The 26,917-nt window shown below is 34.0% G+C and overlaps 4 protein-coding genes across 7 annotated transcripts in view; 2 read left to right on the top strand and 2 right to left on the bottom strand.

The window, feature by feature from the left end:
• The window catches only part of LOC115240166 (protein pinocchio), a 41,320-nt gene extending 34,045 nt beyond the window's left edge, over positions 1 to 7,275 (top strand). For both annotated transcript variants that reach the window (XM_029815141.1, XM_029815142.1), the window contains 4 exons: positions 907 to 979; positions 2,810 to 2,941; positions 3,830 to 3,959; positions 4,325 to 7,275. In XM_029815141.1, coding sequence (XP_029671001.1) covers positions 907 to 979; positions 2,810 to 2,941; positions 3,830 to 3,959; positions 4,325 to 4,435 — 446 coding nt within the window. In that variant the 3' untranslated portion in view covers positions 4,436 to 7,275. The remainder of the gene's footprint in view (positions 1 to 906; positions 980 to 2,809; positions 2,942 to 3,829; positions 3,960 to 4,324) is intronic.
• A 1,507-nt stretch (positions 7,276 to 8,782) lies between these two features.
• On the bottom strand, positions 8,783 to 20,607 carry LOC115240164 (succinate dehydrogenase [ubiquinone] flavoprotein subunit, mitochondrial). Of its 2 annotated transcripts, none has more exons than XM_029815137.1 (9): positions 20,376 to 20,607; positions 17,169 to 17,595; positions 12,925 to 13,323; positions 12,438 to 12,606; positions 12,190 to 12,356; positions 11,433 to 11,659; positions 11,164 to 11,308; positions 10,748 to 11,052; positions 8,783 to 10,517 (listed from the first exon to the last, which is right to left on the bottom strand). In XM_029815137.1, exons 1-9 carry the CDS (start codon positions 20,439 to 20,441, stop codon positions 10,431 to 10,433), a joined length of 1,992 nt encoding a protein of 663 aa, XP_029670997.1. In that variant the 5' UTR covers positions 20,442 to 20,607; the 3' UTR covers positions 8,783 to 10,430. The 2 variants fall into 2 exon arrangements, with proteins under 2 accessions (XP_029670997.1, XP_029670998.1); XM_029815138.1 differs by lacking the exon at positions 20,376 to 20,607 and adding an exon at positions 19,091 to 19,107.
• Positions 13,120 to 16,647, top strand: LOC115240165 (HMG1/2-like protein). The gene is made up of 5 exons (XM_029815139.1): positions 13,120 to 13,258; positions 13,596 to 13,847; positions 15,798 to 15,912; positions 15,986 to 16,198; positions 16,385 to 16,647. Exons 2-5 carry the CDS (start codon positions 13,699 to 13,701, stop codon positions 16,511 to 16,513), a joined length of 606 nt encoding a protein of 201 aa, XP_029670999.1. The 5' UTR covers positions 13,120 to 13,258; positions 13,596 to 13,698; the 3' UTR covers positions 16,514 to 16,647.
• A 1,183-nt stretch (positions 20,608 to 21,790) lies between the features above and the next one.
• Positions 21,791 to 26,885, bottom strand: LOC115240157 (succinate dehydrogenase [ubiquinone] flavoprotein subunit, mitochondrial-like). 2 transcript variants are annotated; one of them, XM_029815131.1, is made up of 9 exons: positions 26,674 to 26,885; positions 26,241 to 26,527; positions 25,717 to 25,855; positions 25,466 to 25,634; positions 24,799 to 24,994; positions 24,288 to 24,485; positions 23,114 to 23,257; positions 22,789 to 22,899; positions 21,791 to 22,480 (listed from the first exon to the last, which is right to left on the bottom strand). In XM_029815131.1, the coding sequence occupies exons 1-9, from the start codon at positions 26,774 to 26,776 to the stop codon at positions 22,394 to 22,396; spliced, it is 1,434 nt and encodes a 477-aa protein (XP_029670991.1). In that variant the 5' UTR covers positions 26,777 to 26,885; the 3' UTR covers positions 21,791 to 22,393. The 2 variants fall into 2 exon arrangements, with proteins under 2 accessions (XP_029670991.1, XP_029670992.1); XM_029815132.1 differs by lacking the exons at positions 26,241 to 26,527; positions 26,674 to 26,885 and adding an exon at positions 23,709 to 23,903 and having other exon boundaries at positions 25,717 to 25,938.
• Between the last annotated feature and the right edge of the window lie 32 nt (positions 26,886 to 26,917).

Genomic DNA, 26,917 nt, shown 5'->3' with positions numbered 1-26,917 from the left:
AGACCACGTATATCCGTCTTGTTGACTATGCTTTCTCGTAGAAAGTAAAAGCACGCCGGGGTTTCGTGCCAAGGTGAGATCGTGGTGAAATCTACTCTTGCAGTATGTCCTTCGTTCGTTATCGTTATACATACTTATGTTAAGCGTGTGATGTTAAGCGCACACACGCAGGGGATATGGTACCTTAATAAATCACTAAAACATAAGCAGTTGATTTTCTATAATACAAGAACGTTATACACAATAATTTTTATACACGGTGTTAAAACTAATTCTAGATTTATCTAACACGAACAATCGAAGATTTTTGTTGAATTAAATCTCGGTAAAATTGATAGATATTTTATTATGATTTTACAAAAATGGTTCTGTAAAATCGTAATAAAAACTTTTACATAGCCACATGTACGATATACCCTCGGAATCTAAATATAATATCTTGAAATATGAAAGGCTTATATATGTGTGGAATATTAGCTATTAACCTTGGCCTTTGTCATCATAATACCGATTCTAATCAAACTTCTAAGGCAAATTTTTGCAAAACTTTTCGTGTATGCATAACTACACCTGATTATACCGTGTCCGGTGCATATGTCGATACTTTAAGAATGCTCGTTATCACACTATTAGCTTCTGGGGATTTCCAGAGAACAGTTATTTTCGCTTACGACATCGAGAAATCCTCGGAATATCCTTTCGAACAGAATAAACTCTTAATTCGCTGAAAATTTTTCACTTTTAACAAAACTTCAAACTTATTATTAGTAATTATCGATATCTTTGGTAAGAAAAGATTGTTTCTTATAATATTTTAAAGAATCATTATCGCTCCCGATTTTGTAAGAACGATGGTGCGACTGAAAATGACTGTGACTATAAATATTTTTCTCATTTATGTTTCAGTACCCACTTATCAGTGCAACATGTCGGTTACTTCCGTGCAGCCAGCCACAACCGAGAGCCTCTCCCGCCACGGGTTAGTAAATTTAATTCTTTCACGGACAACCGCGACTTATAATTGCAAATGTCTGTCCGACACATGTTCGTTTCCCTCCAATGGTTTTTCTGCTATGGAATGCGTCGATTTTAGGCAAATTTTTCCGTCGCAGAAAAAACAATAGCTTATTCATATGAATCTTATCTCGCCACATTGGAATATTCCGACCTTTGCCTGCCCGAATATTTCTTTTCCCGATATGAAATATGATTTTACTTTCTATACGAGATAAAAACAAAACAGCTGCATTTTAAATTAAATATTCATTCAAGTGTACGACTTGTTATTTTTTTAACCTTATCTTCTATTAAATGTATAAAAACATATGGAAAACATATGGAAATAATGTTTAATGATTAGCATAAATGTATCCTTACGATTAAGAACTAGAAGCTTCGACCGCGCTTACATAATCGTATCGTCGTTTTGCAATTCCGCGGTTAATTAATGCTAAATACAAACGGAGCAATCTTAAATGCGAAACGTAATAAAGAGGCAAGGTTTGCACGTTAGTCGAACCAGTGATTGCAACGTTTCCGTCAAAATGTGCAACGCGTAACTCGACTTCCTACGTAACGCATTGCATGCGCGTTTTACAAAGGCGGAAACACCAATCAAGAAACGTTAGACATTATACGTTGTCGAATCGAGAGAGTATTATTCAACATCAAGATTAGAAAAAAAAAAATACGTTTAATTTTTTTTTTTTTTTTTTTAGAAAAGTTGATTAAATTTCTCGCGTAAACAAAATTTTTTTTTTCTATCGCGGTTTAATTATTTTTTAATTTCATATTCCACATCGGTATCTGTGTGAAAATGAATCTTTATGTGTGTACAAAATATCAATTATCAGTCGATCACATATTCAGACACGCCAGCTTCGATTTAAAATACATATTATCCCGTGAAATCTTTATTATGTTTTAATTATTCACTTCAGCATCTCATTATATTTAATTCGGCAAGACAGAATTATTACGATGAAAAAATTTATAATTGCTCATCTGGCGTAATACCATCACCTGACAATCTCGCTGTTTTACGATTTATTATCATTTACGAAGCTTCGTTCTCGGCCTTTGTTCTCTCGTATATTTGCGTGACTGCGTCGAACGCGGCACGAATACGCGCAATACTGGCTTATTGCACGTGCGTTCACGTAGTCATCACGTGAAAGAAACGTTTTTCTTCCTGATTATCATATGCGCACGCTCGTTCGAATTAATCTATGGGCAATTTTTTTCTTCGACCGGCAGGTTCAAGGTAGTTTGTTCTCGTATTATTTTCTCATTTCGACAAATCATAGATCTCGAAATAGCTAAATGTGTCTCGCAAACATCTAAAGTCGTCGGACTTTTGCCCTTTCTCCTCTCGCCATAATATCGTTCCATATGCCGCGTTTTTTTTTTTAAATAATATATGGTCTGTGCTCGAAAGATATACATACAGAGTCCTCGGTAAGATTGAGGTCAGTGTTCTGTAACGGAAGTTTTTTGCGACCGATCTAATTATAATGTATGATTAGAGTTTACTAAGTGCTTTACCGAATTAAATAAATCGAATTTAAAAACAGAAATAGAACGGTAGTATTATTAAACGCAAAAAAAAATTAAGTAAGATTGTTGAATTTTCTATGGAAACTCTAAAACTAATCGATTTATTGATAATAATGATATAATTTTTACCACGATACATATAGTCATAAAAAGTCAGAAAGAAAATAATTTTGGAAAGATTAAGTTTGAATTAAATATGAATTTTAAATTGAACGTGTAATTCACGTGGATTTTTTTTTTCGTCGATTTACAGGAGCAACATCTCGTTATCCTGTCATAGCTTGTGCGGCAGCTTGGACGATAGCCTGCTGCAAGAGCCGCATCAATACCACGACAAAATCCTTACGATCGAGGAATTGCGCGCCCAGTTGAACTCCTGCTTTACGTAAGTCTCACGATTGATTTTTGCTCTTCGTTCGTTTTGCAATATATAAATCAACGGCGTAGTTACATCCGCGCGGGGAATTCTATGATAGACTGTGGGAGAATTAATCAGGCATTACGCAACGTAATTGAGTGACGTTACTGTCTAGTCAATGGAATCCGGTATGATCCAGAGTACAATAATTTCAATTCGTCGTAGTGACGCAATTATGTTCAATTTCTAACTCGAGATAAAAAATATTTTTCTAATGTAAATATTTGTGAATTCCACGAAAAATCAAAGAAAGCGTTAAAATCAATTTTTTTTCCAATTGTTGTGAAACTTTTGGCATAGATGTAATATAATATTTGGAGAACGAAAATCTTGTTAATTCTATTAGGCTGTGTTATCGGTCACGGAAACGAGGCTATAATAGGTATATCTAGTTTATCTGGTGACAGTTGACACAATTATTCGGTGGATCGATACCCTACATTTTCGGTATGTGCAATCTAAATGCACGATGATAACATGCAATATTTTCGCGAAATATTTTCATCGCAATTCAATTAATTAAGAATGTTTAATTTCCTAAAAGATATCTCTTTATTCAGAGTAGAAAACCGCTCTTATTCTCTTTCTCTCTCTTGAGTTTTAGGAAATGCAATAAATTCTTAATTCTATATATTTATTTATTGATCAATACGTAATTTTCTTATCTCATAAAAATTTGGCATTATATATTATATATTGAGAATCTGTAAGATATTTTTTCCCAACGATACAGTTCTTCGCGATGCAAGTCACCGTTTGCGCGAGAAGAACTCGTGATTCTTGTACAAAGCGCAGTCGCGCGTGTCGCATCTGACAACTTGTACATTCACGACGATTATCTTATTCTCTGTGCAGATGCGGAGTGTCGTGGAGCGAGGAACATGTCTCCCTGGACTGCAGCGAGTGCGGCGGTTATTCCTTACAACGGCCGTGTCCGCTCTGCGACGGACGTTGTCATACCGCGTGGAAGCGCGACCTCACCATGGTAAGTGTCCTCTCTATGATCCTCCTTCCCCCAAGAATAAATAAAATAAGTGGTTTCAACACCGTGTTCGATACATTTACCGTTAACCTTTGATCAACGCGATACTCTTTACATCGATTCCCTTTCATTAAATCGTTGATTAAATAAATTATTACCTATCATCATCATTCATTATTTATTATTTTGTTAACTTTTTCGCGATCATGACGTCTATTGTGAAGGACATACACATTTTTTTTTTTTATAAAAGTCGGGATTATATAATATTTCCTTTTTTTTTTGGCTACATGTGCATTAGTCATAAAAAAATATATATATGTGTATAATAAAAAATATATATATATATGTATGTATTCTCATTACAGTCCCATGCGAGTGGCAAGGCGAGATGGATCGGCGAATGCGGACTGAGCTGCGGACCTTCCTTGGAAGAGTCGTTGGTGCCCGCGTTTGAGAAACTACGGGCCACCTCGTGAACGGCGCCGGTTCAAGCACCGCCAACCATGCACAAGACTTAATCCATCACCATCCATCTAGCGTCACCCATCACCATTGTGTGCGAGATTCAAGAGAAAAAGAGAGAAAGAATGTGTGAATGTGGACCGCGGATGATGCGTTATGTTCCTGCGGAGGGCGGCTGACAAGGAGGAAAGAATTAAAGGAGGTCTGTTCCGGACTCCCGCGGCTTTTCCCGAGATACAAAGTCGGATCCAGCTGGTCCCTCGATATCGGAGACTAACGTCGTCATTATCATCGTCGGAAGTACAAAGCTACACGTCCACCAAGGATTTCTACGATGTACCGGAAGATAACTACATTGTAACAAATTGGTTCGAACTGCTCGTTATTGAGAATGGACTTCTCTTTCGGAGGATTTACACTAATTCAATTTTTTTAAATAAAAAATTCAAAATTGGAAGATAGGTAATTTGCAATTTTGCTTAAAAAAATGTTAAATTTTTCTGCTCAAAAACGCAGCACATTCACGAAGCAGATCCTTTGAATTTTTGTCAGATTATAGATTCTGTCGCGACAATTCGATAGAGACGTGTAGCATTGACTAAGAATGATTAGGTATGAATTGTACGAAACACATTTGGATAATTCCATTTCCGAGTGAATCTCGATTTATCTGACGATTTGTATATAACGTTCGAGATGTAAACTTCACGGTAAGAGAATAATTTTTTAAATTTACGTAGATACGAACAAAGCATGTTATAATCGAAACATATAGCTCGCTATTTTGAGAGTTATACGATTCAATGTCCTCGAGTGAATTAATTTTAACTATGCTGGTTTTGAAATATCGATTTTATGTCATAATCTATCAGTTATTGCTTTTGAAAATGTTTAAATCCTTATAACAATTGAATTTTCCAATTCAATTTTCTTATGTGTGCGTTAAATAAGAGAATTGCACTTGAATCGATCAATTTAATAAAACTGTGAGTTCATAATGTCCATCAATTAAAATAAATTTGTGCTAAAAATGTGTTTTCTAAAAATTTAAATTCCATGAAAACAATGAAAACAATATAGCACTATTTTAACATCTATGCGATATGATTAACTATCGTTTGAAGACAATCTTTATCTCACAAATTATGTTATTGCTATTGTTATTTCCAAAATGACTTTAATTCCTGGACTTGCAGCGTTCTTAAAGGGACCGATTCACATACTTATAGAAAATTCGATTTTTCATTGTAGATTGATTATTATGAGTATCTTCAATTTTTTATATCGATTAAAATTGTCTGTCGTAGCATTTTTGAGAGATGCTGTTGCGCAAAATCGCGACTATGGCGAGATTTTAATGATAATTTTAATGATAACTTAAAAATCTTCGGTCGTTTTTACAATAGTCCGAGAAGCCCATTTTTCACTTTATTTTACGTAACGAAAGTTACATCTCGGCCTCTCTCGGTCGCGCCAAAGAGCGCAAGTTTACATTATGTGAATTTTAGGATAATTATTAGGTGACAATTCATCGATCGAGCGAACCGATGGCGAAAAGGACCTGTTGACGGCTTTTCGCGCGCGAGAGCACGACGTATCGATATTGTAAGTAAATAATTATTCGGTATCTCTCGCTTATATAAATTATCACAATTATCATCGGCGAATCGAGCTTTGCGAATGTATACGATTATAAAAATTAGTCGAAGTTTTTCATGTCTCTCTAGCGAGGACCTAGTGTTAATGTGACACGATTTAACCATCATAGTCCTAAGGATCGATAGACAGAATTGATGTGTTACGAGACTTTGAGAAATATTATTTCCACAGATTAGAATTAGAGAATTTGTCGTTTGAAGCGTTTTTGCACGTTGGTACGGCGTTACAAATTGCTACAGTGATAAAAGGAAAGGATGCACGAATTTACAACTGTATTATCCGTTCGTATATTGTAACGGAAACTCTTATACGAATCTCTCCTTGGGTCTATGAAAGTTTCAAAAGAGCTGATTGTGTATTTATAATGCATTTTTCGATAAAGATACGTCTTGCTCGCTTTAAATCGTCCGCTTTCCCGGCGAGAGCTTTGCCAAGTCGTTGGTAGAGATGCTCTCGGCCTCAAGGGCGCGTGATTTCATTGCGCTCACGCATTTCAACAATTGTAGACTCGACACAAAGTAGATTGCGAATGCCACAAACTTCACGGATTATTGAGAAGAGAATCTCGAAAAAATCAAAGTTATTTCACCAATAATGCTTTACCCGCGACATTTTTTTAAATACGATATATCTACGTTTTTTAATAATATCTTTTGAAAAATATAACAGGATTAATTCAATATATATATATATATATATATATATGAGTAATGTTTATATATGCGCATTATTTTGTGAATGTTTTAATATACAAATTCAATTATAATACTCTTATCCTATTATGCCATTAATTGGCACTTGCAGGATTATTTGTGTCGAGCCATATTTTGGAAAGCATTTACGTCGTGCCAATAACTTTTTCGGATTTTTAATCATTGTTTTATAAGAATTCCGTGCCGAAAGCGCCGCTTTTATAGCGAGATTAGGAACAAAAGAACGTTTACCGATTTTTTTCGGCAGCGTATATTATATCTCTATATATATTGCGAGTGTAAGTACATGCTCATCAAAATGCATCCTCATTTATTAAATTAAACCGTATTGTGTAAAAACTTTTCTAGAGTATTAGCTCGCAGTGAGCTTTAGTTTAATGCTTTAGAAAGTGTCCTCGGTAGTAGTTTTTATTTAATCTGTGAACTTCTTATTTATGACGAATACTGCAAAAGTATGGGTTTAATAAATACTTATAAAAATATATTGTGGCTTGTTAATGCGAACCTTATCACTTTACCTGCCTTATTATTGCCCGCTCTTATTATCCTTCTATAAGTATAGATTTAGAAATGAATCGATATTTTGATGTCTTTTTCTCTGTTTACCTTTTATTATTTTCTATAATAAATAAAATTTTAATATATGTTATATGTCGCGGCAAAATTATCTTATTTAAAATGTCAAATTCTTAAGAATTCTGAGAGTTCTTGAAACAGAATCTTAATAAATATCCTGTTGGAACTAGTGAGTGGTGTCTTCCTCGTTCAATTTTATACACGACAGTATAGTCCACGAAATGGAATCCGTGAATAGTAAATAGGCAAAAAATTTCGACACGTTTCGCAATTTGTTGGTATCGAGGCGATGTATCGTATGATAAGAATCTTTGAAGATTTGCTCGAACGGTGTTACATAAGTCTTATTGATGGTGCAAAATCGACCAGCTAAAAGTCTAAAGAACTTCTCGTATATTCGCATCTCCGCGCAGCAGTCCAAGAACATGTGGCATAATTCGATTTCCTGTCCGAGTTTCAATCGCATTTTTATTAATTTATGGGTGCTTTCTTCGAAATCTAATGAAGACTGTATCGTCAAATATATAGCTTGACGAAGCGCGTTCAAATTTGTTTCTGTATTATCAAATATTATATCTTTCTTTAATTCGACTTGTTCCGCGTTGCTCTCTTTGTCGGAATTCTCATCTTTTCTATTCTCATATCATTGTCTTTGAACCAACGGGTCAACGGGCGAACTCCGACGGGTTAGCGCCCTCATCTAAACGTAACTAAAAATGTCGATATACCGACATTTTTAGTTCCGCCATTATCAACATAATTATTTCAAACATGCATAATAGAAAACGCAATCTTTTGCATTGTGTTCCATATATTGAAATGAGACAATATCACAATATATTTTTACTGCTTTATACACAATAATTAATTGATAAATTACCAAACCTATACCTTTAATTCATGCGTGAGAGAGTAATATACATGTACGCACTAACATCATCGCAATTTCTAATATCTTCTAATTTTAATCGCATTTCTTTCCTTCTTGTTTATCTTTCTTCTTTGCTGAAATTTCATCCTCTGATGATGATGAAGAAGAATCCGTTGTTGTAGAACTTGAAAAGATGATGAAGTGGAATCATCGGAACTAGAGAGTTCATCCTCTTGAGCGTTTCATGCTGGTACGATAGTTAGCTTTGAACAGGATTTTAAGTGTTCTCTTAAATCATCAGTCAAAGCACCCAAACCAATTGAAGTAAAAAAGTTAATTGCAAAACGCGTATTTTTCGGATCATCTCTAAGAAATAATCCTTTCAACACTTCTTGTAGTGTCGTATCCTTGATTCATTTATTCAGTCTTCCCAGACCCATATATTCTGATTATTACTTCACAGGTCAGCATTATCTTGTAATTTTTGTGTCGTTTATAATATATATTTAAATAATCCACTGCGCATATAATGAATTCATTTAGTTATGTTGAATAAAAATTCTATCAATGGTTTATTGACATTTTTCGCAATTTATATACATTTCCACCATGCCAAGCAGCATGCTCACATTATCTTTTTACAGATAATTATACACATTATAATAGTATTTTATATATTTGTGTGTGTCGCGTATTTTAATATATTATTTAATATATTTACTCAAACTCACACACGTATTCTACAAAGTAATATCAGTACAATGTTAGAAAACGACATAGAAACAGTTTTAATCGGTAAAATTAAAATATCACATGATTATATTTTAATATTCATTATTCCTTATTACTTATCCTTATCTAATTCTAAAAAATTAAGGTATGATAAAATAATTTTCACCTAAGTAAAGAAAAGCATTAATTATTTTGAAAAAATGCAATGTTTTTTTATAAAAGAAAATAATAAATGTATTAGTTTTTTTATTTTTATAACATTTCACAAAAAACAATTAATATTGCTTCTATGTCGTCATCTTATAAAATAAGTATTCAGCCGCAACGAAAATAATATATTATTTTAAGAATCATGTGCTCCTAATCATTTTCGCACATAGATAACATCTGTAAATGTTCCAATGATTTAAACGATTTTTAAACAAAAATGTATAACAGACATTGCGGCAATATTAATTTTCATTAATTTGCAAAAAAAGTACATATCATGAAAAATAGCATTTAGAAATAAATCTTCCAAATAATTCTGTATATCTCTGTAATGCCAAAAGTATGTATAAATAACTACAATAAACATAAAATCGATATCGAAAACAATATAATAATAGTAGTATAGTATTAAAATACTATCGCGTGCAATAATTTATAGAATATCACCGCTCCATTAATAAATGAAAATTACGAAAATTAATTATGATCGTACAATAAATATTTGCACAGACGATAAATACTTCATTTGCACAGACGATAAATAATTCAAGAAACTCCCATTAGCGGAGTGTTTGAACATCCTTAATAAGTCTTTATCAAAACTTACAAGAGTTTTATTATATAACAATTTGTGCAATCCAAGCATAATGACATTACTCGATTTTCTTCGATATTACACGAAGTTCTTCGTAGATGTTGCACGCGAAAGTACGTTGTAGTGTGGCTTGAGCGCAAAAATATCGCGATAACCGGATACGTTGTATTATATTATAGGAGGAAAGAAAACGCATTTCTCCAAAATGTCCGTATTTTATATCCGGACTCCTATTATCACGATTCGGTTCTGATTTCGTTTATTTTATGAACTGAAGCTATCGATTCCGCTGAGCGAGATCGAACTCCTCTATACAAGACGAGAAGACAATAATCTCAGCATCCTACAAGGACCACTAATTCTGCTTGCGACTCGCGGCGCAAGCGATGACAAGAATCAACTTTGGCGAACTATGAAGTTTGTGTGTGCATATATATGTGTATGCGTGTGAAATAAATTAATACCTCTGCTGCGCACAGTAGTAATATTAGTAGAGCAAAGATCGCCGCGACGACGATTCCCGTTGCGCTATTTCGATCTAAAAGTGCGATCATTTAAACAGTGTTGAGAATCGTGCGCAGACCAAAATTCAGTGGCGCTCAATAAAAATTCATTCTAAGGGGATGGATTCTAATATTCTATTTATAGAATATTTAATAGGAACGAATCGCTGGTGGAACTGTCGCGCATTCCTGTTGGTTGAGCGTAACATCGATCACCGGTCTGTAGTCGAGAGACACCTTAAATGTGAATAAAACAAAAAAAAATAAGATATAAAATTTAAAGTATTACGATATAGAATAATATAATAAAAATTTGATTATTCATTATAAAAAGTTTGATTATTTATTATAAATATTGTGTAAATATAAATTAAAAGAATTTGCGGTAATAATGATTATTTACAGATAAAATAATTTCTAAATCTCAATAACTGCATGTTCAATTTATGAATAAACGTAAAAAATACCTCTCCCGTTTTCAGATTGATTTTTGATAGCGTGTGTTTTCTCCAATGCTGATCAAACGGCTTCGGCTGCTGGTTCTCAATCGGTTTACTGTAATCGTACTCGTCAATTCTGTCCTTGTAATCTTCGCGAGCATGCGCGCCGCGACTCTCCTTTCTGTTCTCTGCCCCTGCAATGGTCTGCATCGCGTTGACCATGAGATTTTGTAGTTCTAACGTCTCTATCAGATCAGAATTCCATATTAAAGACCTGTCTGCGACCTTCAGTTCATCGAGTTTCTTGTAGAGATCGACCATCTTTCGATAACCTGAAAGAATTCCATAATGATGGTACGCAATGTTCGTAAATCAAGCGTGTAGTTGTGTGCATATATTATGTGCAACATAAGCGCGTGTAACGTTTGCGGTGTTTTTCTTACCTTCCTGCAAGGTCTGGGCTTCTCTAAATACCGCCGCGTGTGTCTGCATAGTTTTCTGCATGGTCAGCCGCAATTCCGCAGTGGATATGGAGCCGTTAGCGTTTCTGACCCAATCTAAGTTAGCTACCGTCTCTTCACCCGCATTCTAAAATACATATAAGATATAATTTGTTATGTACTATTCGTCTTACAATTAAAAATTAAACATAACTTATATAAAACGCTTACAACTTATAAAAAAAAAAATTCAAAATAATAGTACAACTCACAGGCTTGAGAGATCCAATCGTCTCGCCAGGGTTATTCTCCTGGGCAATAGTTTTAGCGCAAGCACGTCCAAATACGACTAAATCCAACAGAGAATTGGCGCCTAGTCGATTGGCGCCGTGAACAGATGCACAACCTGCCTCACCGCATGCGTACAATCCGGGCACTACTTTATCCTCATTGTTTTCCCTGGTTAACACCTGACCTTTGTAGTTTGTCGGTACACCTCCTGCAATTTTGAGTATTACATTACAAACTAATCTTAACATATTTCATAAAAGTTGTAAAAATTACCCTAAATAACGTAATTTGCATCAATCTTGTAAAAGAATTAAATTCTTATGTTTTGTTTGATAGTTGCAGTTCAGAATATTTTCTTGCTAAGAGAAAGCTTAATCGTGATATTTCCAATGTTGGCGTCATCGCAAACAATGTCAAGATTCTTCGATGATTTCAAAGATTGGAGTCATCATATATTAATGTAGAGGAAAATTTATCGCATGCTTTAACCAAATTCTACGTTTTGTTATAAAGACAAAATTAAATTTATTATTCTTTTTCATTAATCCATTAATTTTCGCAAATATATAACATTAATATATATGTATATATGTAATCTATGCACAGATAATATTTTTCTCGACTCTTTTTTTTTAAATACTAACATAATAAAATATAATTAAGATCACCCGATTATTAATTAAAACTACCCCTTTTTATAATTAAAACTTATCCTGAAAAGAAATTAATTAAACTTACCCATATTATAATGGACGGTGGGTAAGACGGGGATAGGTTCCCGAGTCACGTCGACACCAGCGAATATCATTGCCGTCTCCGAAATTCCCGGCAATCGAGCGGCCAGCTGTTCAGCCGGCAGGTGGTGTAGCTGTAAGTAAATGTGATCCTTCTCCGGTCCGACGCCTCTAAGCGAAGAAAAAGAGACTATATTTACCACGAATATTTCCGAACATACGATGTAAGCTCACTGATGGATGATGACTTACCTGCCCTCTCTAATCTCCATTGTCATAGATCTAGACACCACATCTCGCGATGCCAGATCTTTTGCTACCGGTGCGTAACGTTCCATGAATCTTTCGCCTTCACTGTTTATTAGATAACCGCCTTCGCCGCGGCTACCTTCCGTGATCAGACATCCGGCGCCATAGATACCTGAAAATGAATATAATTTTTATTGAATGATTATTTGGACATTAAAGAACTACTATTAATTTTACCGCAATCTTATCGTATGCAAAATGTTCCGAGATAATCGCTCTTGAATATTGAAAATTTTTAAAATGTGAAATTTATTTTATTAAGAATATATATATTTTTTTAAATTCTCAATATTTAATTTCTTATTTAATTTCTTATTGTCATCATTATCGTCATTTTTAAAAATTGCCAAGTTATCTCATTATTTGAAAATATTTCAAAAAAATGCGTTAGAAAGAGAACGATATGATTCTGATGCAATGACTAAAATACCTGTGGGATGAAATTGTACAAATTCAAGATCCTGGTTGGGTAGATTGGCCCTGGAGACCATGGCAGTGCCATCGCCGGTACAGGTATGCGCGGACGTACAGGAGAAGTAGGCGCGTCCGTAGCCACCGGTGGCGAGTACCGTATTTTTGGCGTGAAACCGATGCAACGTTCCGTCTTCGAGACAGAGCGCAATCACACCGCGACATTCGCCGTCCTCCATCAGCAGGTCGAGTGCGAAGTATTCGACGAAGTAGTTGCAGTCGTAACTCAGTGATTGGCCGTAGAGCGTGTGCAGCAAGGAATGACCGGTTCTGTCGGCTACGCAACAACATCGGTGAGCCTGTCCGCCCTTGCCGAACTTGAGTGATTGACCGCCAAACGCACGTTGATAAATCTTGCCTGATAAAAAAAATGACAAGATTCAAAGTTAAAATCATTTTTTTTATTGATATTAATATAATAGATAAAATACTGAAGTTTCCTCCCTATTTTTTTGTAGATATTTAAAAAATATGGATTTTATTAAATATGTTAAAAATGATGAATGTTGGCAAAGATAAATTCTATGCACAAGAGTGTGTGATGATAAGCAGCAATCTTCAACTGCATGGCAACCAAATGATGAAATTTGTTATTTTCATAAAATTCGCCTTTTATTTTCTCGTTTGCAGGGACAAATTCTTGCTTGTTACAATTCTTACCAATAAGTAAGAATGCATAAGTGCATAAGTAAATATCGGTAGGGCAAGTACACCTTTCGAAATCATTTAAATTATGGAGGATGACAACAGAAGAGAAGAAAATAACAAAATAACAGGAGACATAGAAAACGATGGAACTGCAGGACCAGAAGAAAAAGGTTCTGGTAATCAGTATCAGCTGATACCAAAATCTCCCTCCAACCGTAAATCCACGCGAAACGAGTGAGTTACATCAACAACTGTGATTTGTGTAATTAAATTAGATTATGCGACAGATAAATATGTCCAAAAGCCATTCTAAAAACTGCATTTTTTAAAATGATTATATTATATTAAATTTACATTATTTTGAGAATATTACATTATTATACTATATTAAGAAAATATCCAATACTATCAAATTTTTTAAAAATCCAGTTTTTCTCAAACATTATTTTATTCATATTATTTTTGCTTTCTCATAGAGGAAGCTTTGTTTTCGTGACAAAATTTTTTTTCGAGTTTTCTATGCCAATGTGTTTAGAATGTTCCAAAACGTCGAAAAATCATATTCCTAAAAAATGTCTGTATGTATGTGTGTGTGCGCGTGTGTGTGTATGTGTGTATGTATGTATGTACGCGATATTTTGCACAACCTCTAACTTCCGCAATTTTTGAGATACCGTGTTAATTTTTTTTTACATGGATAGAGTATCATTCAAAGATGGTTGATATTGAATTTGGTGAGAATCGATGAAAAGGTTCATTTTTTATAAAATTTTTAATTTTTTGAGAAATGTCTGTATACATTGTAACTTTCGCAAATTTTGAGATATCAGGTTAAATTTTTTTAGATGGATAAAATATTATTAAAGGATAGTTACTACTGAATTTGATGAGTATCGATGAAAGGGTTTATTTTTTATAAAATTTTAAATTTTTTGAGAAATGTCTGTACAGGCTGTAACTTTCAGAAAATTTGAGATATAGGATTAAATTTTTTTACATGAATAGAGTATTATTAAAGGATGTTTGATATTGAATTTAGTGAGGATCGGTGAAAGAAATCATTTTAATTTTTATTTCGCTCACAAAGCTTCCTCTATGAGGAAGCAAAAAATGTTTGTTTTTGCGCGAGAAACGCGCAAGTGATCGTCTCTTACAATTTTATTGTTAGTACGATTATCTTGTCGACGCATTAACAACAGTGATAGCCGGTGGTACGTCGGTACCAACGTAACCCGTACAGCGGCAGTGGTCATTGTCAAGGCCGCCTTGCGTATCTTGCATAATGTGTATCTCGTACTTCGCATACAAATACAAATTGCCTCGTCGACCACGCAAACAGCATAATGAACAGCACAAAATTTACTTACAATTTATCATTTGATTTTTCGTCCGCGTTTTAATTCACAATGGAAGTATGCATATCTATAAATCTTCATAATTTGTCATATAATAATGCAACACAATAATTCTCGTGTAATTTGACATCTGCGTAATTCAATGCAGACCGTGACGCTATTCACACGTTTTTCCGTCGTCATTTGACCATTTAACGTAAAGAAATGATGATTAACAGACTTTATAATTTCCTTTATTCTTCGTATTGTATTATTCAAGATTAGAATTTATTTTTAATTAAAATGTTTATTTAAAATTGAAATTGTTTATTTATGTCAAACAACAACGGAAGAAGGTATATATAGCATTGATGGTTGTTTTAATCCATAATTATATCATTCAAAAGTGTTTGTCTACATTAAATTTGGTATTGAATTTGGTGAGTATCGATGAAAGGGTTTATTTTTTATAAAATTTTGAATTTTTTGAAAAATGTCTTTACACGCTGTAACTTTCAGAAAATTTGAGATATTGTATTAAATTTTTTTACATGAATAGAGTATTATTAAAGGATGTTTGATGTTGAATTTAGTGAGGATCGGTGAAAGAAATTATTTTAATTTTTATTTCGCTCACAAAGCTTTCTCTATGAGGAAGCAAAAATTGAAAAATCCGCATGCTTAAAGCAGCTTAAGCATTGTAAGATAAAATGATGAGGAAGCAATGTGCAAGTTTTTAATTTGCACAACTCTACTTGTTTTCCTGCATAATCTAATTACTATTATTTTCCTTTTATAATAATCATATGATTGTATAATTAAACACAGATGATTTGCATTTCGCTTCCAGGCAATACGACAGAAGGTCATGTCGCTCGCGATCAAGATCGTGTAGTAAGCCTTCACGGAGAAAGCAATGGAGAAGCGCGAATGCCTTTCTTAACTTTATGCAAGATTTTAGGCAGGTAACGATAATTGGAAAAATTACAGAATAACATACGCGAATATTATAAGTAAGGAATTACTGTCAAATTATAGGATTATAATAAAGTTAAGAGCAGAGATCTGTTTCGACTCGGAGGACAGAAGTGGCGACAAATGTCATCCACAGAAAAGATGCCTTACGTGGAAGCGGCTAAGGTAGCGCAGCAACAATCGCAGCAAAATAATAAGAATGAACAGCAAACTAAGCCCGATAGCGGCGAAATCTCGAAAAAATCGGACAATAACCAGAGAAAAAAAGAACGAGAGGTTTATTTGTTCAATTACCATCTTTTTCATATAACAAAATTACATCACATCATTACGTTACTATATTCAGTGAATAATATGTTAAAAAATATATAAAGCAAAAATTCAATATTTATATGTCATGAGAAAGATATACAAAATTAGAGAGACTTCGATTATTCTTATAATATTTTGATGCTATACAAGTTCCAGAAAAGAAAAGAGAGAAAGCGTTCCAGAAGCAAGACGGACGATTCTGACGCGGAATCAGATTCCGCAACCTCGGGGACAGGCGCGACAATGACAAGCGAGGATGTCTCCGATCTGAGTTCTTAGATTAAACTGTATCGCAGTATTCAACAAGAATATCAAGAAATATGTACACAATTCAGTTTATTTTGATTACGTGTCCTAAAATTTGGTCGTACTATTCTGAAACTCGAATAAAGTTTAAGACCACATCAAATAGCTTTAATATTCGATTTTTTCTTTTCACCTACTCTCTATATTTTCTTGCAACATTATCTATTTTCTATATATATATATATATATATATACACAGGATGTCTCACAATTTTTTAATAGCATTCTAGAGGCAAAATGGAGTAAAAAATCCTATTGCATAAAATTCGCGCACTCAAGCTCGTAACTACATTTATATATGTACCGATCTATCATCTGTTATTGCTGACAGATAAAATAAATAAATTGATTTCCACAAAACTTTTCCGCGCCATCAAAACAAAAATAAAAATCGTTTTTTAAACATGTAAAAATATTAAATTTATATTTCTATTTAAATATAATAATTAACAACCAATTAAATTTTATCTCTATTTTATCTCTAGAATACATTATTGAAGTATTGTACGGAGATTGTGAGACATTCTGTATATGCTATTATATTAATTCTATTATAATTACATGTTATAAAATCTTTTTAATCTTCTCAAAATTATTCTTTTTTTTTTCTTTTTACTGTCTCAATTACCGTCACTAGTTCGACTGAAAGGCATGCCGCAGTTCTCCAGCTCGATGACGGCATTGGGGGCCTCGCGGGTCATGTAATGAATAGCGTCCTGATCGCCCAACCAGTCCGAGCCCTTGACGGTATCGTACATATGCCACTGCCAGTTGTCATCCTCCATGTTGCCCAGAGCGGCGTTGATGCCGCCCTGGGCGGCTACTGTGTGCGATCTCGTGGGAAACAGTTTGGTGACCACCGCTGTCTTGAAACCCTCGGCCACCAGGCCGTAGGCCGCGCGAAGACCGGCACCGCCAGCTCCTACCACGACCGCATCATACGTGTGATCCACTAACGGGTACTGTTTGGAGATCGCGTCGGAGATCTTGGCCGCTCGTCCGTCCGGCGTGTGATGCAGCTTCCGGTTGCCGAGTAGCGGCAGTCCTAGCTTGTTCTGCGAAGCAGAAGAAGAGATAGAGAGAACGAGAAAATTATATATAATTAACAATGACATTGTAATATACTAATAATAAAATATTTTTTAATATTATTTCATATATATTTTATATCAAACTAACCACTATGATTTTATAGTTTCAACTTATAAAATTATATAACAATTTTTTTTTATATATATATACGTGCATAATGAAAAATGTACAAATTTAGTTGATAAAGAAAAGCAAATAATCAAAAGACCTAAGGTTCTAACATTTGACAAGATAGAGGGAAAATAATACAGAAATTTACACTCTTTATGGTTTTCTGCTTTATGGATTTAATACATGTGATTGTTGAAGAAATACTAATTATTTCCTTTAGGAATTATGTAAGACACGTTATTTAAGTTAATGAGTCACGAACGCGCAGCTGCGATCGCGTGTGCACATATGTGATTGTTATGTTCGTTCAATTTGCGCGACATGAACGCGAGTATGAGATTCGTTACTTACAAAATAAAATTTTATGTGCCATTAGTTTATAAATACTATTTAAGTGTCACGAAAATATTGCAAAAAAGCAGGTCGCGCAAAAACTTAGAAATCTTTTTTAAGATGCAATAAGTAAATCTGATATAAAAAGCTTACTTAATATAAAAAGAATATCAGTAGATAAAAGAATAGTAATTTTAAAAATGTATGATGTTGAAAAATGAACTCGCGTAACATATAACCTTCCCACAGAAAGTTGATATATGTTCTTGTAATATTCTTATAAAATAATTTTAACGAGCAATTAATTATCCTTACAAATAATGTGAAACTAATGCCTGACTAATTAACTAAGAATTGGTTCAGCCAAGAAAACAACAAATTGCGAAATGAAAATCTTCATTGCTTCGTATAGTAGCATGTCCTATATATTCTATATAGACTTGAAATAATAATACACTGAACATTGTGTCATCCATAGAATAAAAACGTGCTCAATCAACATTAGATTATATTATCGTCCAACGTATTTACGGAAAACACGTCAAATTTCCTTGACATTTATCACATCGGTCAATTTGCATATAGGAATATTCAAAGATAAAATGAATGAACGTTTCTACTCGATCTTAAAATCGTCTAGCAATGCCAATATTTTTCAATGCTTTTTAGGAAAAAAATAATTTAAAATCTTTCTATTATAAAAATATGATTTTCAGTTTAAAACATTTTATTTTGATAAATTTTGAGAATGTAAAAAATTATATATTACAAAAATTTAGTTCCAATTTATTTAAATTTCAACAATTTTAATTTCATTGCAAATTTGAAATAGATTTTCGTTGTTTGAATATTTACGAAAAAATTCAGTATACATATATCCATGTTTTATAGTGCAAACACGTTCAAACCTACAATGATATTACGAAAATTTGTCGCGGTTAAACAGTGTAAGACAGCAGTTTCTTTACATATGTGCATACGTAAATTTTCTTATCTTTTTAATAAAGCTCTCACCGTCTTTGATGTGCTATCAAGCACAATCTTGAAAACAATACATCAGTACTGTTAGCCTATTCCGATAAAATCACGTAGACGATGTTCGATAGACCAACATTGTATATAGTAAATTTTGTATACTTATTTTGATACATAGTTTTTTGTCGGGGAAAATAAATTATAAAGATCTAACAATGAAGATGTAAAAATGCAAAGCTCGTTATCAATTCAAGTGCGACACCGATGAGATTTCGCGAAATATACCCTCACACTTATACATCTGTATATAGTATACACTGAACATCTATATCATATCAGTTTCACACATTAATCTCTTATCTAAAAAAAAAAAAATATTATTTATTTAATTTATAATTCTTGATCAATAAAATAAAACAAAATGAACAAAAATAATTATAATATCAATATAAATAATATTTCTTGTCAAATTATATATAATTGCTTATCAAAAAACTTTGTCACTCTATTCCTTTTAAATTAAAGAGATGCGTAGACAGATGCGTACAAAACTGAAGTATCAAACTGACGAAAACGCTGATGTGAGAGTGCCTAGACTTGGATACACTATATATATGTATATATATATATCGAGTCGCGAGCACCGTTAGATACGAACAGCCCCCGTTGACGTAACACGTAACATATTGTAAGCCAAAGCATATGGAAATATAGATGAATTTATTTTATCCTGCAATGAGCCTTTCAAGATACACAAAACAGTATCGTAAATTCCTCTCTCGCGAAAGAGAGAGAGAGAGAAAGAGGGAGAACTGGAGGGATGCCGCGTGTTTAGTGCGGAACACGCGGCAAGACGGCGCGTTTCCGGGTGCGCGTATTTATTCGCGCGCATCTTACGTAATTGATCCGTGGTGAGATGCATCCACCACCGTCGCCACCACCACGGACGGTGGATAAAAAATTACATAACTAGGTAGAAAATTCGCGAGCCTATCGATAGTGGACTTAACCTGCGTCGCGATCCTAATCCGCGGCGTCACGAGTAATAAGAAACGAAAATTTTTGTAAGATGGCGCGAGGTAACGCCGAGGTTCTAGGCCAAAAGGCTAGGTAACGTGAGGTTCTAGGCCAGGTGTACCGAGAGCGATCCGAACTTCGTAGAGTTTCGTCTCTCGCGGAAAAATAGGGAACCCCTCCTTCTTCTCGCTCGCAAAAATCACGCTTTCCCGCGAGACAATCCGGAATCGAAGACGAAAAGAGCTCTACGATAGCTTCGGTTCTAAACTCTACATTATCCGGCTCTATTGTAACGCAAAGTTCTCACCAACGTCGCCGTTCCGGGCAGATTCCTCGGCAGCAACGACGCCGACAGCTTTAGCAATCCGCTCATCCTGTGTCACTCCTGTCCCGTGTCACGATTTCGGTCAAGATACGCCCCCACTGACAAACCCGCGCGCACGCACCACGCGACTAACCCCTTGTAGAGTGGCGGCGACGAACGACAGTATCCCCGACTAACACGCTACGATCCGCACAGCTCGGCGGCTCGGCACCGACTGACGCCGGAAACCGCGCGCGCGCAGGTCTGCCAACGAGACGCATCCAAAAAAAAAAACCGAAAAGTGTCTGTTCTGGCTGCATTTAAAATGAGAATGCACGCGATCGAGTATATGCATTCTCAATCTCAAATTATCGAGAGGAATCGAATAAATATTCTATTTTCAATTTTCGAATCTGCACGTGCGCGGAATAAAAATGTCTTTGCGCTTGCATTTACAACCGCTTACTAGTCGCTTTTGCTCTACGCATGCGTGATGGGTAACAAATATTAAGTAATGGGAGAACAAGGAAATAATCAACTTTGCAGAATAATTAACTTTAGAGAATATCAGCTGTTTGAGAATAGGGAGTTTTGAATTTAAGAGAATTTGACATAGAAGTAGATATTTGCGGCATTGAAGGAAGAGAGAGACAGGAGAAAAATAAAAAATAGATATTGATATAAAATGTTAATTCTAATTTGTTAATAGGTTTCTGTGTTCTCTTTACTGCAGACTCTTCCGCAAAATGTAATGTCTTTTCAAATTTTGATAAGAAAAAAAAGAGGCAAAAAAACGCCCAATGACATAAAATGGAATAAAATTTACCATTCTTGACTATTCTGCATAATTCGAAGGGCATATATCGTGACGCAATTAAAACGAAAGAGAGCATGAGTGAGTGAGAGAAGCGACAACTTTTAATGCGAACATAAAACCAGATAAAACTCCGAACATCGCATTATTCTTTATACTGACTTGCTCTTGCTTACTGCGTCAAATGAATTTATTGAATTTTTATTTATTATATATTATGTTTACGTTTGTGTCTGTGTGCCAAATGTATTCCCAAATTAACCCGCAAGATACGTATGCAGTTTCTGAAGAGAGAATATTTTTTATTTATTTTCTATTTTATATCCCAATATTTTTTCTAGATATTTATAGATATTCTATGCAAAATGCAATGATATTTATATAAATTTATTAAACGGATATGCGATTAATGCTTAATGCGAACTGACACATCGTCGGATATATTTTTTTGGATTTATGTAAAAACAGATACATATATATATATATATGTATAGTATTACATAAGCTTACTTAGTAGAAAGAAATAAAGTGATTATGAATTATTACCCTCTCTCAGTAAAACAATTTATGTCTTCAATAAATAATTTATTCAACATTTATCATCACAATATCGTAATTGTGTTATCAATGAAAAAAATTATGATTAACGATTATCTCTTATGAAACTAACATACTCAAAGATGCAATAACATTACTCAATTACGCTGAATCATATTTGCTTGCTTTTTTCGCGTAAAAGCAAAAAAAAAGGAAATATCGATCATTATTGTATATAACACTCTTGCATTACTTTTGTATAATTCTTTATCAATTTTTGATGCACAAGAATTTAAAAGAATATTTTTTGAAAACTACCTTAAAAATATAACGCCAATCTCGATTTGCTTTTTCTTCATCGCAATCTAATTGATATACGAGTCGAACGCATTAATTAATTCTGCCACTGAGTCACAGTTAATGTTTATCGCATGCGAGGCGCCGAGAAATGTAGAACGTGCTTAGATTATTCATGAGAAGTAATACATTTTTATAGACAAGATATTTTTCATGAATTTGGTGATGGTTTCTATTCCGTTAATTCACAGATTTTGTGTGCTTGATTTCAAACGTGGCATTAGTGGTAACGAGACAGCCGATTAGATTCATAATCGCGTAATTCTCGTTACATTTCAATTAAACAACTGCTTGCAATTAATCATTTGTCAAGTCAATACGCGCGAACTGCAGGCGGCACATGTTGAGCCTCGCTCTCATCTAGAGTCGTGTCGATAACAGGCCGATAAGAGATGCAAATCTGCAAACAAAGCGTGCTATTAAAAAAGATATCACAACATTTAAAAAATAAAATAAACTTTACAAATAAATTTTGTAAATATTGTTATATATAAAAAATTTTGTCATAATAATTAAAAAAATAGCTACTAATTAATAAAGTTTAATAGAAATTAATAATTATATTTCAATGTCTTATATATCTCAGCTTGTATATTATGTTATATATTATGTATTACAGTGATTTAATTTTAATTTATTACAAATGCCTAATTGATTTTTATAAAGAAAAATTAAATCTGATTTATATAAGAACGTTTCTCAACCAACCGATCCATCTTCCTGAGCCCATGTAAGCGTATGCTTACGCCAGTGTTCCGCGTAAGGTCGTCTCTTTTGTCCTTCGAGCGGTTTTGTGTAGTCATACTCGTCAATTCTCTCCTAGAAATAAAATAAACATTCAAAATTAATGCAGAAAATCAATCTTTCTCGATGTTAATCTATCAAAAATCCGTGAGTATTTCATATTTAAAAATTTGAAATATTATGTACGTACAGTATTATTTATTTGCACATTAATACATAAAATATATTGTTATATATCTATAAATTTATAACATTCTAAATTTTCTGAATTTAATTCTCTTTCTTATACCTTGAAATCTTCTCTGAAATGCGAGCCTCTCGATTCCTTTCGATTCTCGGCCGCGTAGACAGTGTGCATGCAAACGATCATCATGTTTTGTAACTCCAAGGCCTCGACGAGCTCAGTGTTCCAAATGAGGGACTGATCTTGCACCTAAAAAAAATGTTCAAAAACGATCCAGATGTATTTATAGCTCTAGATAAAACCTCTTGTATGTATCATCGTCTTATATTTATATAATGACGCGTTACGCCATCAGCTGAAACATGGCGATGTAATTATCTCAACTTAGCAGACTTGTTAATTATATATTGTATGGAGATTTACAATGCAGTAGTTATTAAATAATTAATATCAGTGTGCAGATTCGTGAACTTGACTCCTTTTTTGAGTTTAAAGTATTTAAAAAATACATTTGTTACATATACATTTATATATATATTTTGTATTAACATCTTTTTGTTCTGTTGTACTTTTTTCAATGAAATTATTCGTTGTTAAATTTATGTTTATATAAATTTTGATTTATTTATATTTTAAATTTCTAAATTTACTAATTAATACTCTCAATAAATAATTTAAAAGTAGTGTATAATCAGCTTACACATAGATCCGGTAAATCGCATGTGAAGAGACGGGTTATTTCCCTGCATCCGCGTTGCAAAATATCGCAAGTCCTAAATACCGAGCAATATCTCTGCATCGTGCGTTGCATCTCGTCGCGCAATTCGATCACAGGAACGCAGCCTTTCGCATAACGGGTCGCATCGAAACGACAAATCGACTGTTCACCAATGTGCTGCATCCAAATCGCTCTTTGATATAAACGTTTATATGCTAATTCTCGTAAAACGCGAATCTTCGTAAACAGCGATTTTAACGCGCAATTTTTTCCCGCGCTTTTAATATATTTTAATGTGAAAAATTTAGTTATTAAAATAATATAAAATATAACATCACACAAATAAAATATTAAGAGTTGTATATGTATCATAAAATATTATTTAAATATAGTAAAAAGATTCTTTAGAGAATTGTCAAAAGACAAAATACAATATTGAGAAGCGCGCTATGACGATATATAGATCGTATTTTATTAAATAATTAAAAGATAATTCTCGATTGAGATAAATGTAGTTGAAGAGTATTTATGGAGAATCTCAAAGGCGCCATAATTTCTTACTGGCGATAGATCTTCGTGACGTTCACCAGGTCTGGCGATACAATCGATTTGATCGGCGATGGCTTTGCCGAAAACCACAAGTTCCAGGAGACTGTTAGCGCCCAGTCGATTAGCGCCGTGAACAGACGCACATGCAGTCTCGCCAGCCGCCCAAAGACCTTCGATCGGTCTGTCCTCCTCGTTTTCTCGTGTTAATACCTGACAACGTATTATTTACGTCGAAATGTAATTACAGCGCGAGTAACAGCCTTAAAACGCCGATAATCGGTTCTCTTCTGTTATCGAAATATATTTATTTAATCCATACAAATAACGAAATGATCATCAAATATTTAACTTACTCTTTTGTTTATAATATAAAAATCAAGTTAAACAATATAACAAGTACAATAATATAAAATATTAAACACAGAAAGAGAAATTGACACGAGTAGTAGCTTTTTGCCAGTTAACTGCGATAATATAATAATAATAAAAATAACGAATGTGTATTCTCTATTGTATTTCTTACTTGCGCACGCCAATTTGTAGGTATCCCGCCCATGTTATAATGCACCGTGGGAATTACGGGGATCGGTTCCTTCGTCACGTCCACTCCGGCGAACACCCAGGCGAGGTGTGAAATTCCAGGCAACTTCTCTTTTAACAGCTTAGCTGGTAGATGATTTAATTGCAAATAAATATGATCTCTCTTTGGCCCAACGCCTCTGTAAAGATATATGCGCCGATGTATTTTTTCCTGGAAATATGCTGCCAACATATACACTAGATTTACATAATGACGCGTAATTAATTGCAATGTAACTAACAATTAATAAAAAGTCAAACGTGATGGACTTTTCTTAAGCAAAACTTTGGTCTAAAAATTTATTCATATAATTAAATTTATTTATTCTAAATTTATTCAAAATAAAAAAAAAAATTATTTTTAAAATTTTATATACATAACTAAGCGTTAAGAGTACTTATATATATTTTTTTATTGTATGATTCAGTGAATGCAATTCACTGAAATTACAAAATTTTGATTAATATAAATCTTTTGAATCAATATATTAGCTATTAATAATAACTTAAAACAGAGCATCCTTAAGTTTGCTATGTTTGTTTTATGACTTTTATTGCACTAATTTAAATTGAGAAAAAATACGAATTAAACTACAAAAAATTGTTCCAACCTTCCCTCCAGTATTTCAACAGTCATAGCTCTCGAGACAACGTCGCGGGAGGCTAAATCCTTAGCTACGGGCGCGTATCTCTCCATAAAGAATTCTCCGTGAGAGTTAACGAGTTTGCCACCTTCTCCTCTGCTACCCTCAGTGATGAGTATACCGCTGCCATAAATGCCTGTAACGCGAGAAAGGTCCGTCGATCATTGGGAAGACAATAAAAAAAATCGTTGGCGGATTTGCAGACAATCTGAGATTACCGGTCGGATGAAACTGGATGAACTCCATGTCCTGCAACGGCAATCCTGCTCGACACGCGATCGCCATACCATCACCGGTACAGGTGTGCGCCGCAGTGCAGGAGAAGTAACATCTTTCGGCACCACCCGTTGCAATCACCTGTAAAGCGATAATGTATATACATTATATAAAATATAAATTATAAAAAAATATAAGTATAAATATAATATATAGTATAATATAATATATATATAAATATGATATAAGTATAAATTATACAAAATAAATATTAATCAAATTATACCGATAAGTGAAAAAGACAATGTTAATTTTATTGTAATTTTGTTAATTGTATTTATTGTAATTTTATTAATTTTTATATTATATAGCCTCTCTCCCAAAATATATAAAATATAAAAAATATATTTACGATATTTAATATATTTCTCTTTCATCGCTTTTCTATATTTTATAAATCAAATAATAACATACAGATATAATAAAGAAAATCTGTAATATATAAATCTTGCCATTTTTTCTTTACCGTATGATGAGCTCTGAATCTATGCAATTGACCGGTCTCCAATTCCCACGCAAGGATCCCCTTGCAACATCGGCCGTACATGAGCAGATCGAGAGCGAAATACTCGATGAAATAGTGCACCTCGTAGCGAAGACTCTGCCCGTAAAGGGTGTGAAGTACCGCATGGCCGGTTCGATCAGCGACGGCGCAGGTTCGCCTAGCTTGTCCACCTTGGCCGAATTTTAACGACTGGCCGCCGAAAGCGCGTTGATAGATCTTACCATCTTCTGTACGACTAAAGGGACAACCTACGAATTTAACGATTTTGTTGTTTAATATCATATAAATTGATTCTAAATTATAATTATTAAATTTTGTCTTTATTTTTTCTCTTCATAAGTATTCTTCGTAGAATAATTATATTTATGTCGATACTTTATTATTGCGTTTATACCGTAATTTTCGAGCTCGAAGACCGCTCGAGGCGCTTCCCTTGCGAGTAAATGTATAGCATCCTGATCACCCAGCCAGTCGGATCCCTTCACGGTATCATACATGTGGTAGAGCCAATTGTCCTCTTTCTCCTCGGCGATAGCGGCATTGATACCACCCTGAGCGGCGACGGTATGCGACCTGGTCGGGAATAGTTTCGATATTACCGCTACACGATATCCCTTAATGCCGAGACCGAAGGCCGC

This window comes from Formica exsecta, unplaced genomic scaffold (assembly GCF_003651465.1).
Source record: "Formica exsecta isolate Colony F162 unplaced genomic scaffold, ASM365146v1 scaffold419, whole genome shotgun sequence".
NCBI lineage: Eukaryota > Metazoa > Arthropoda > Insecta > Hymenoptera > Formicidae > Formica > Formica exsecta.
Note: the sequence above shows the minus strand (reverse complement) of the source record. Positions and strands in the feature narration are given on the sequence as shown.

Bases quoted from the DNA above. Each gene is read 5' to 3' on its own strand.
- LOC115240164 (XM_029815137.1), bottom strand. From the start codon at position 20,441: ATGAGCGGATTGCTAAAGCTGTCGGCGTCGTTGCTGCCGAGGAATCTG. The intron at 11,660-12,189 runs GTAAGTTTAATT...TCAAAATTGCAG, and splicing joins CACCGTCCATTATAATATGG to GAGGTGTACCGACAAACTAC. The intron at 10,518-10,747 runs GTATTTTTTACG...TTCACATTTAAG, and splicing joins TCAATCTGAAAACGGGAGAG to GTGTCTCTCGACTACAGACC.
- LOC115240157 (XM_029815131.1), bottom strand. From the start codon at position 26,776: ATGTATGATACCGTGAAGGGATCCGACTGGCTGGGTGATCAGGATGCT. The intron at 26,528-26,673 runs GTATAAACGCAA...TTAAATTCGTAG, and splicing joins CTTCGAGCTCGAAAATTACG to GTTGTCCCTTTAGTCGTACA. The intron at 25,856-26,240 runs GTAAAGAAAAAA...ATCGCTTTACAG, and splicing joins GATTCAGAGCTCATCATACG to GTGATTGCAACGGGTGGTGC.
- LOC115240165 (XM_029815139.1), top strand. From the start codon at position 13,699: ATGGAGGATGACAACAGAAGAGAAGAAAATAACAAAATAACAGGAGAC. The intron at 13,848-15,797 runs GTGAGTTACATC...TTTCGCTTCCAG, and splicing joins CGTAAATCCACGCGAAACGA to GCAATACGACAGAAGGTCAT. The intron at 16,199-16,384 runs GTTTATTTGTTC...ATGCTATACAAG, and splicing joins AGAGAAAAAAAGAACGAGAG to TTCCAGAAAAGAAAAGAGAG.